At 36.7% G+C, this 11,465-nt stretch overlaps 1 protein-coding gene across 2 annotated transcripts in view; it reads right to left on the bottom strand.

The window, feature by feature from the left end:
- The window catches only part of LOC106058159 (fibrillin-3-like), a 204,915-nt gene extending 195,044 nt beyond the window's left edge, over nucleotides 1-9,871 (bottom strand). Inside the window, exons 1-6 of one of the 2 annotated variants that reach the window (XM_056039655.1) lie at nucleotides 9,175-9,871; nucleotides 8,450-8,543; nucleotides 6,124-6,215; nucleotides 5,463-5,547; nucleotides 4,380-4,459; nucleotides 666-793 (exon numbers count right to left, since the gene is read on the bottom strand). In XM_056039655.1, coding sequence (XP_055895630.1) covers nucleotides 666-793; nucleotides 4,380-4,459; nucleotides 5,463-5,547; nucleotides 6,124-6,215; nucleotides 8,450-8,543; nucleotides 9,175-9,313 — 618 coding nt within the window. In that variant the 5' untranslated portion in view covers nucleotides 9,314-9,871. Of the gene's footprint in view, nucleotides 1-665; nucleotides 794-4,379; nucleotides 4,460-5,462; nucleotides 5,548-6,123; nucleotides 6,216-7,428; nucleotides 7,459-8,449; nucleotides 8,544-9,174 lie in introns of those variants that run through there. The other variant, XM_056039656.1, reaches the window with a different exon arrangement.
- Nucleotides 9,872-11,465: the final 1,594 nt, after the last annotated feature.

Raw genomic sequence — 11,465 nt, forward strand, 5'->3', positions numbered from 1 at the left:
ATATAGGCCTGCTAGTTTTTATTTAGGGTTAAAAAGATTATCGAAAAGTTCGGGCGTTGCCGGCGGTAAAAGAAACTAAGGAATGCGTTAGCATTTGTGAATGATTTGTCTTTATGGTGGAAGTCTTTAGTTCTGAAATCCAGATTGTCTCCATTGCAGCAAAATGTCAAAGTGTTTTGGGCTAAAAATGTGTCAATACCAATCTGTTTGTCTTAATGCTAAAACATCGCTAAATTTACGAGCTTCGATGTCTTCATTTCTTCATGTCGGCCCGAAACGTCTGTCTCAATTTGAGAAATTGTCTTATGATTTTTAATTGCAGAAAAATGTAAGCTCTTTAAGCGAAAACTTTCTGAAACCAATTATAAGCATAGAATAATGTACACACACACACACACACACACACACACACAGACGAGGATAAAACTACAAGGACTGTATTACAAGACATGTGTGTTTGCCTAACAACGACAAATACACACACACAGCGACACACACACACACAGACATGTACACACAGCGACACATACACACAGACACACACAGCGACACACACAGACACACAGACACACACAGACACACACACACAGACACACACACAGCGACACATACACACAGACACACACACACACTCAGACTAATTTGTTCAGTCCAAAAGAACTTACATGATTGTAAAAGCACGTCTCGTCCGAGTCGTCCAATGTAATCCCTGGCATGGAGTACGATTGTTTCAGGACAGTGTTCTCGCCTTGACCTCTCCTGGACTTTGTGTGCTCATTGGTCTCAGGGTTGACTGCAAAACACGTGAGACTCAAGAAGGTGAGTACTGAGTACAGAGAAGTGACAGGCATGGCGGAAGTGACGTGGTGGCAGGAAGACAACTGCTAGACAAGCTGGACGTCTGCGAGTGAGATGTGCGTATGATTGCACTCGTGGGGTAAGAGAGAGAGAGACGGGGGGAGAGAGGAAGAGAGAAACAGGCGTGGAAAAGAAGAGAGTGGCCCCGCGTTTGAGGGAGAGAGATTGTGAGAGAGATAAAGAGAGAGGGCGTTAGAGACAGAGAGACAGACGGACATAGATTGATAAAAATGAAATAGGCATTGAACAAAGGAGAGAGAGAGAAACCTGAACAGAAGCGACTCATCTCTTGAATGAGAGAAACAGACATATAAACAGAAAGAGAGAGAGAGCGTGAGATATAGATAGATAGATAGATAAATAGATAGATAGATAGATAAATAGATAGATAGATAGATAGATAGATAGATAGATAGATAGATAAATAGATAGATAGATAGATAGATAGATAGATAGATAGATAGATAGATAAATAGATAGATAGATAGATAGATAGATATAGATAGATAGATATATAGATAGATAGATAGATAGATAGATAGATAGATAGATAGATAGATAGATAGATAGATAGATAGATAGATAGATAGATAGATAGATAGATAGATAGATAGATAGATAGATAGATAGACTAACATAGATTGATCGAAAGTAGACATTGAACAAGAGTGAAAAAAAAAAGAAATTGTTCATCTTTTGAGAGAGAGAGAGAGAGAGAGAGAGAGAGAGAGAGAGAGAGAGAGAGAGAGAGAGAATGAATGGATATTTAATGAAATATGAGGTGCACATAAAGTCTAAGATCTAGAGAAAAAAAACGAGAGAAAAGTGATAGAAAGTGAGATAACAACAGAAAAAAAAAGAATTAAGAAAAATGATTAAGAGAAAGAAATAAAATAATAAAAGAATTTAGAGAAAAAATATATAAGAACAAGATATTCTGAAATATATTGCCATAGAAAGAAAAAGTAAAAACTGATCAAGGCAAGTCAAGTCATGTTGGCTTCAAATGCTATCAAAAAGAATGAGTTTGACATTTATATTTCTAATGTTCGTCTATCATCCTTTACTCTATCACTTCTTTTTAAACTAAAATACCCCCCCTCCCCCCACCCAGTAATAAACTCTTCCTCACCTTAACTCTTCAAACTACATCCGGATCACCTCCATTTTAATACAGCTCCCCATCCCTCACACACACACTCAGACATACACACACACACACCCACCATTATATCTATCACCTTGACCTTAGCTTTCATACACATTTCTTATTTAAAAACAAAATGAAAAAAAAGTGAAAGTATTCAAAGACTTCATCGCTTCCTTGCCTTCTGTTTGGTAAACTCGGTAACGAATTGCGAAATACTTAATAGGCTATCTCTCTTGTTTATAAAAGTTTATCACTAAATCCCTGTTATAGCTCATCTCTACTTGTAAGTAGTTTTGCCTGTATTATCAACACTTAGTTTTGGTTCTAGTGAAACGTATCTTAATGTTTGTATATTCGACACTGGACTCATGCTTAAATGTTGGAATTAAAGACATTGCTATTATTATCATTTTTGTAGTCTTTAGAAACCTACAAGAAGAATGGTAAGGATGGATTTGATTGAAAATCCGCATAGTTCAGTGTGCCTGGAATTCAAGCCCACATCGACATTTATTAATACTAGATTCTCGTTGGATATTAATAATAATAATAATAATAATAATCTTTATAATCCGTATGGAAATTTGTCTTACAATTTGTGCATTACACCAAACAAAAAACATTATAACTATAAGAAACCAAAGTGTACATTCACACCAGACTCACTCATAATTTACATGTGACAAAGTTTATACCAGATTGTTCTTATTTAATGATTTGATTGCCAGGGGAACAAAAGAGTGTTTGTGTCTGTCTTTGCTATCGGTGTCTTGTATATCTGTTGTGATGGTAAAATCACAAAATCCTGACACAAAGGGTGATTCTTTATTTCGAGGATCTTGTTAGCTTTTTTATAGATGTTTGTTTCAAACAACTGCCCAAATGGGGTTTGTTTTTTGCCAATGATTTTACCAGCAGCATTTAGGATTCTATAAAGTTAATTTTTATTTTTAATGCTCAGATTACCATACCGGGCAGTGATATTGAAACTTAACATATTGCAGATGTGAGCGTGATAAAACATAGCCAAGGCCTTTTCACTAACATTAAACGAGGACAGTTTTCTTAGTAATCGTAATCTTTGCTGCACTTTTTTGCTTCATGTGCACCTCATATTTCATTACATATCTATTCAATTGTCTCTCTCTCTCTCTCTCTCTCTCTCTCTCTCTTAAGAGATGAATGATTTCTTTTTTTTTTTCACTCTTGCCTAAAGGCAGCACGAAAAAGCTAGTCCTACATACCCCTTCCACTGGTCCACAAATGAGATTGGACCATAGCGCTCTGAGCATGCTATAAGCATGAATGTAGCGCTATATAAAAGCTATAATTATTGTATTGCATGTCAATGACTGTCAGAACCTTGAAACAAAAGCAGGACACCTTAGACTGGGCCTTCTATATCTTACAGCATGTACATGGCTGTGTGTGTGTAAGAGAGGAGAGAGTTTGTGTGTGTGTGTTGAGGAGTGTGAGAGCTGAGCGTGAGAAGCTACGTTTTTTTTTCGTGTGTGTGTTTGAGTGTGTATGTGTGAGGGAGTTTTTTTGATTTGTTGAGTTTGTTTACATTTGATATTTCCGGGTAACTTTCATATGAAGCGGGCAGATTAAATAGAACACTTTTAGAATGAGAGGGAGAGGGAGATGTAAATAGAACACTTTTAGAATGAGAGGGAGAGGGAGAGGTAAATAGAACACTTTTAGGATGAGAGGGAGAGGGAGAGGTAAATAGAACACTTTTAGAATGAGAGGGAGAGGTAAATAGAACACCTTTAGAATGAGAGGGAGAGGTAACGAGAGAAAATGAGAGAGAAAGGGAGACGGAGAGACACAGGGGAAGAGAGAGGGAGAGACAGAGAGGGAGATGAATAGAGAGTGAGAGAAAAAGTGAAAGAGAGGGAAAGACAGTGGAAGAGACAGGAAAGGAGAGACAGAGAGAGACAGAGAGGGAGAGAATTAAGGGGAAAGAGCAAGAGAGGGAAAGAGACAGAGGGGGGGAGGCATAGAGCTAGATGGAGTAAGACAGAGATTAGAGAAAGAAAATAGGAGAGAGAGAGAGAGAGAGAGGAAGGAGAGAGCGATGGCAAGAGAGAGAGGGGGAGTGAGAAGGAGAGGAGAGAGAGAGAGAGAAAGAAAGAAATGATCTGTTATATATATAGGGAAATGGAGAGAAAGTGGAGGAGGGCTAGTTAGAGATAAATAAAGGGACGAGAGAGAGGAATAGATAGAGTGCATGTATGTATAAGACTTTTATACCTGTATACAAAAATATCTTGAACATTTTCTCCTGACCAACTTTTAGGTTTTAAAAGGCTACGACACCCAGTGTGTACAGTAGTCAGTATCCAATTATTTGTCTATTTGTGCTTACCTGCGCAAACAGGGTAGCTTCCCCTCCATTGTCCTTCTTCGCAGACTAGAGCAGTGTCCCCTAACAGGAAGTAGCCAGGTCTGTAAGTGATAAACTTCATTAAAGGGAAACTCCGATGGTTTTGACAATTTTTGATATAATATGTGTTTTGGTTTACAGATAATGAATATATTATTCTTTTTTTTTTTAATTTGCAATAATAACTTAGTAATTGATGTTTTTCTGACATTTTTTTCTGCGCATCCAAAACGATCAGATTTTTACCGTGTTTCTATGTGACGTCACACTAACCTATTAATTTAATCTGTTGACTTATTGTATAACGGGAGACCATACAGTAACGTTTACATTCTCGTAAAAGAAATATATCTTTGTCTATGCAGTTAGATCTAGATCTTGTTAGCAAAGAAAAAAATGCGTGTTGAAAGTAGGTTTACATGCTTGACTAACCACGGCAGTGTGTATTTTCTCGCCTGACCACTTAATACACACAAACACTATAGCTTGGTTGTCTTGTCATGACCGACTACACGTAGTTTAGACTAGCCTTACACTGACCAGTTTGTTCGAATCAGTCAGACACCCGATCTATTTACTTCTTGGGACAGAGAAATGAAAATGTTACTCTTTTTCTCGAGTTGATTATCCTAATGCTTTATATATATATATATATATATATATATATATATATATATAACTGTATCATAGCTCTGGACAAGGCCGTCACTAAGCCTAACAGCCCAACAGCTACTCTAAGAATGAAGCGATACGTTTGGTTAAATGTAGTTTCTCTTTCAGTATTATTGAGGGAACCCTAACACGAATTAATTTTAAATGGCGAGTACAAGCCAGACCAGTCATTATAGAAGGCCTGAACACTGACCTGCAACGTCACAACTTGTGGTCAGTTTAGGCCAATAGTTTGTTGTCATGTCACAGGTCTGTGCTAGTTATTGGTTCTATAAGGTATTTAAAGCATTTCATTTCGCTTGAAATTCCAGAATGTTAAATATGGTGTTTTTTTCACCAAAGACTAAATGAAAAACTAGTTTAATAGTACCTTTTCCTTAAAGTGTGACTAACCTGCAGACTATTGTTGCCAGTCCTCCGCTAGTGTCAACATTAACTATTCCATGAGCAGGGGGAGTTAACTGTGGACAACCCTCATCTGAAATGAAGAGTTATCGTGATACTAGTTATTAAGTGGAGTAGCGATTATACATAAAACACTGAACCATAACTCGAAAAAAAAACATTAAGAAACTGGATCAGACACAAAATAGAGCAACGAGATTCGTAACTAACGATATTCACATTTGACCTAATAACACTTTTAGTAAAATCACTAAATTTAGAAAGCCTTCAGGAGAAAAGACTGAACCGTAATCTTCAAATACAAAAATCAAACCTAATAAAATACTCAGAAAGACACAAAGATAAAGGCACACTCCTCTTTCCATGTGCTAGGATGAAAATATTTACAAATGCTCCTTCTTCACAAGAGCTATTAGAGCATGGAATGGGTTGCCTGAGCTAACCAGGAAAACCAGTGACTTGGCAGAATTTAAGTCATTGGTTATCATGCATGACTAGATGCTTGACGCGTAGGATGTTATCATCTTCTTTTTGAAGTAACGTCTGTATTTTATAAGATAAGATAAGAAATGATGGGTTGACTAGTTATCATTTGGAACATAAAATCTATTTGGTTTTATAGGATAATGTGTCCTTAATGTGTCCTTACCTGTACACACTGGAGGCTCTATTGTCCAGGTTCCGGTCTTAACATCACAGGCACCATGAGTTATCCCCACTGGGGAGTAGCCAGGCTTACACCTAGTGAAATTAAAAGTAATCGTGTGTTAAATGATACATTTAATTATGTCGTAGTTTTGTGTATCGGTTTAAAATTGCAAGTCACTATCTCAACGTTCGAAAATAAGATTAAGAATAAGAAGAAAGTTAATGAGAGAGAGAGAGACAGAGAGAGAGGCAGAAAAAGAGAGACTAGAGAGACCGAGAGACAGAGAGAGAGAAAGAGAGACAATTACGTATTTCTAAATCATATACATGAAACTCTATTGGCCGATCCTTAAACGATCTTTCAATGTACTCCCATGACACCAAACAATGTTTACATGCATATACATTCCTACAGGGAACTGAAACAGTTATACAGAAGAAAAAATAAAGTGAGCCTGCTCTAAACTATCGGGTGGTAGAAATGAAAGAAAAAGGGCTGTCACTCTGCACGACACCATCAGGGCGACAAATAAATAGAGAGGAATTGAGACATCTGGTTAAATAGCCTCACCATTGTGTCAGAAACCAAACTAGATTTAAGATCAGACGATAAAACTTTTGTTACATATTATCATTTTTTGTCTTCTTTTTCTTCTTTCTTCTTTTCTTTTTCTTCTTCTTTTTCTTTTTTTTTTCTTTTACTTCTTCTTTTTTCTTTTCTTTTTTTTTTCTTCTTATTGTAAATATGAACAATTATTATTTCTAGTACTGCCACGATTGATATTCGATAAACAAACACAATTCATTGTAAGGTCCGTGTTTGAAAAAAAGGCTATAGGTGCAAAATAAACACAACTTACCTAGATTCGATTCTCAAATTTTTAAATTTCTTGGTGTGCGTTAGGATTCAAACTCGAGCCCAATCAGCTAGGAAGCCAAGCTTTCAACTCAGCCACATAGTTTCGTTTGTTTCACATGTTTTTGGACGTTTCTTCAGAATGTAACGCTCTTACATCCTAGACCAAACCTCCCTTGGGGTAGCGTGGATTGGGGGGGAGGGCAGGGTTCGAGCGTGGAACCATCACAACTACAGCCCAGAGCGCATATCACATGACCATGTAGCCATCCAGCTTAACACCAATCAATTTACACAACCTCAAATTCAAGCGCATGGATTGCCATCGCTTTATAAGCAATACACGTATATATCTGCTGTAGTGAACAGAACATTACCTGTATTCTATAAGCATTCCTTCACCCCAGACTACTGTAGTTTGACACAGTGACAAAGTGAATATAACATTACCTGTATTCTAAAAGCATTCCTTCACCCCAGACTACTTTAGTTTGACACAGTGACAAAGTGAATATAACATTACCTGTATTCTAAAAGCATTCCTTCACCCCAGACTACTGTAGTTTGACACAGTGACAAAGTGAATATAACATTACCTGTATTCTAAAAGCATTCCTTCACCCCAGACTACTGTAGTTTGACACAGTGACAAAGTGAATATAACATTACCTGTATTCTAAAAGCATTCCTTCACCCCAGACTACTGTAGTTTGACACAATGACAAAGTGAATATTACATTACCTGTATTCTAAAAGCATTCCTTCACCCCAGACTACTGTAGTTTGACACAATGACAAAGTGAATATAACATTACCTGTATTCTAAAAGCATTCCTTCACCCCAGACTACTGTAGTTTGACACAATGACAAAGTGAATATTACATTACCTGTATTCTAAAAGCATTCCTTCACCCCAGACTACTGTAGTTTGACACAATGACAAAGTGAATATAACATTACCTGTATTCTAAAAGCATTCCTTCACCTAGACTACTGTAGTTTGACACAGTGACAAAGTGAATATAACATTACCTGTATTCTAAAAGCATTCCTTCACCCTAGACTACTGTAGTTTGACACAGTGACAAAGTGAATATAACATTACCTGTATTCTAAAAGCATTCCTTCACCCTAGACTACTGTAGTTTGACACAGTGACAAAGTGAATATAACATTACCTGTATTCTAAAAGCATTCCTTCACCCTAGACTACTGTAGTTTGACACAATGACAAAGTGAACAGAACATTACCTGTATTCTAAAATCATTCCTTCACCCCAGACAACTGTAGTTTGACACAGTGACAAAGTGAATATAACATTACCTGTATTCTATAAGCATTCCTTCACCCTAGACTACTGTAGTTTGACACAGTGACAAAGTGAATATAACATTACCTGTATTCTAAAAGCATTCCTTCACCCCAGACTACTTTAGTTTGACACAGTGACAAAGTGAATATAACATTACCTGTATTCTAAAAGCATTCCTTCACCCCAGACTACTGTTTCTCCGTTAGCAATCTTTCCTGGCTCTGAACAGAGAATTTCTTTCTCTATCTCTTCTGTCAGGGGTGGAAAAATTAGAATATTATAATAATAACTATGTGTCAAAGATGTAAGAGGTTATCTCTTTTCTTGTCATTGGGAGTTAGGGTCACAGCTAGTACGCGAATAGAATACAGAGATAAGATTGAAAAAATAAATTTTAACGAAATAATTAAAAATAAAAAAAAGAGAAGGAGGAAAAACCTCATTAGAAAGCTAGAAATAAACAAACAAAACACACTAAAAAAAAATTACAAAACTTATCGAAGGAGATTTATAGGTCACGTTAAGCCATATCTTAATATTGTAAGATTTATTTCCTTTTATATCTCTAGCAAAATAAATTAATTATCACTGTTTTATTAGCTAATCAGTAATTTTATTGATTCATGGTTTGTTAGGAACATTATATAATTGTGCAGTTTCAACTTGATCTAAGAATGGGAAGTGGGATAAATACGTTAATTAAAATCCGTACCAGACAGACAGACAGACAGACAGAGTGAGTTGATGTAAGCTTTGTAAAAAAGAAATAAAAATGAAAAAAATTGAAAGAAAAAGAAATTACGTTTAAGAAAAGAGAAAAATGTAAAATTTGAAAAGCAACACAAAAAAACTTCAAGAAGTCAACACAGGTGTGAGAATTACCTTCAAATTCATCATAATCGTCCACAGGTAACCACTGGCCAGGTTTAGCAGCGTGCAGAGGACAAACCAGCACATGTAAGAGTAAATGCAGTAGTACTGCACCGAACACCCGTTTAGAAACTGCACCATCTCGGAACATGATAAGATTGTGTCCCTTCAGGTTCACTTTAAATTGAAGTCGATAGGCTGAAAAATCAACCTGACTACAATGATGGGCCTTGGTAACCAGAACTGAATACAACGTATCTTCTTGATAATCAAATCTAAATTAAGCTTATAATCTTGATATTCAAAACTGAATAAGACTTGTATGTTTGATAATCAAAACTAAATTAATCTCATATTCTTGATATTCAAAACTGAATAAGACTTATATGTTTGATAATCAAAACTAAATTAATCTCATGTTTTTGATATCCAAAACTGAATAAGACTTATTTGTTTGATACTCGAGACTAAATAAATCTTATATTGTTTATATCCAGAAATGAATAAAACTTATCTTGAATGAAAGCTTATATTTCTTTTTACATCTAAAGCTTATCTAAAACGTATCTTCTCTTAGCTTGGATATTGCCAGTCGCCATGATATCCAAGACTAAACGAAACAATGTTAGCAAATCCTACAGAAAACAAAACTTGATAGATAATTCACGTTGTGGCGAGCTGGTAGCAGACTTTACAAATTAACTCACACCTAAGCACGTTAGCTCACAGTGGTCCTATATAAGTACTCGCTTCCGGCTGTAAACTGTGTCAAGACAGCCGTACTCTGGGTCGAGATGTTCTCGAGGTAGTCACTTACTTAGACATACTTTAGTCAGCATCTAGCTGTGACTTACATTTAAACCATCTTTACTTAGAAGTAATTCATACAAAAATAAATGCATGTATATAATCCAGATAGATAGATAGATAGATAAATAGATAGATAGATAGATAGATAGATAAATAGATAGATAGATAGATAACTAACAATAGATAACAAAAATTTAACCTTTCTCTACCTACTCCTACAAATAGCTACTTTGTAGCAAATATATAAAGCAGAGTGGCGCAGCGGAAACGTGCTGGGCCCATAACCCAGAGGTCCGTGGATCGAAACCACGCTCTGCTAATAATTTTTATTTTTCCTTTTTTTTTATATAGTGAGTAGACAGGGTGCCCTAAATTATAGCTATTTTTTTCATTATTTACTTTTATTTTTTTTTACTTATTACGATACTAATAATTCTATCTTGAAGAATGTTCTTTTTTTTGTGTTAAGAACCACTTAACCGCCATGGATGCTACGCCACTGAATTTATGAATATCAAAGCATAACGGGCATTATTTGTTTCGTCAAGACTGTGCCTTCATCCGCACTAATAATAAATGTAATGCTTTTTTAACTCAGAGGGTAAGTCAGCGAGAAGACTGGGTGCCCTGAATTACAGAAGATGTAGAAAGAAGAGTTAAAGTGTTACAGTGTCTTGTAATTACAGATGCCCATGTGTGATGGCAGCTGTGTATCAAGGATTGGCCTCTTTAGTCCCATGAGAAGTTGCAAAGGAAAATGCTACAGGTTTATACCTTAAGGTCCAACAGCTATGCTGGGCAAGGCACGTATCCCGTATGGGAGACGAACATATGCCAAAGGCAGTCTTTTTTGGTGAGCTAAAAGGTGGTCGACGTAACAGAGGCGCCCCACGGAAACGCTTCAAAGACCAGCTTAGGCGGCAACTTTCCTTGGCTGACACAGAAGAGAGCACCTGGCTGCATGCGGCGTCGGAACAAGACAGCTGGAGGTCACTCACGAAGGCCGTGGGATACACATTTGAGACCAAAAGAAACTCTGCTGCCGAGGACAAACTCAGACGACGAAGAGAAAATCTAAATCGACCACCTGTGGACAATGGTTATGCTTGCCCTGACTGTGGCAAAATATGTAGGTCACAGCTGGGGCTGCGCAGCCACGGGAAATACTGTATGCCTCACTAATCTTCGGACTCGAAGACAAGCCTTATTAATATTATACCTCAGTGCGTATAATGTAATGAAGCCTAAAATAAGTCTAGTATACCGTCGAGTAAAAATGTTTTAAATGTTTCGAATGTTCCTTTAGAGCTCCTAGTTCATATCTCACGCAGAACAACGAAGGATGTCAGTGGGCAGCTAGGAACCTGGGACCTTCGAACCACAGTCCATCGCTCTTACCACACGACCATTCATCCATCTAGACTATTATACTATTTACGAAAACGAGTCAGTAACTTATTTCTATGTAAAATCTCTAAAAATAGTTTGTTATC

This window comes from Biomphalaria glabrata, chromosome 8, assembly GCF_947242115.1.
Source record: "Biomphalaria glabrata chromosome 8, xgBioGlab47.1, whole genome shotgun sequence".
Lineage (NCBI taxonomy): Eukaryota > Metazoa > Mollusca > Gastropoda > Planorbidae > Biomphalaria > Biomphalaria glabrata.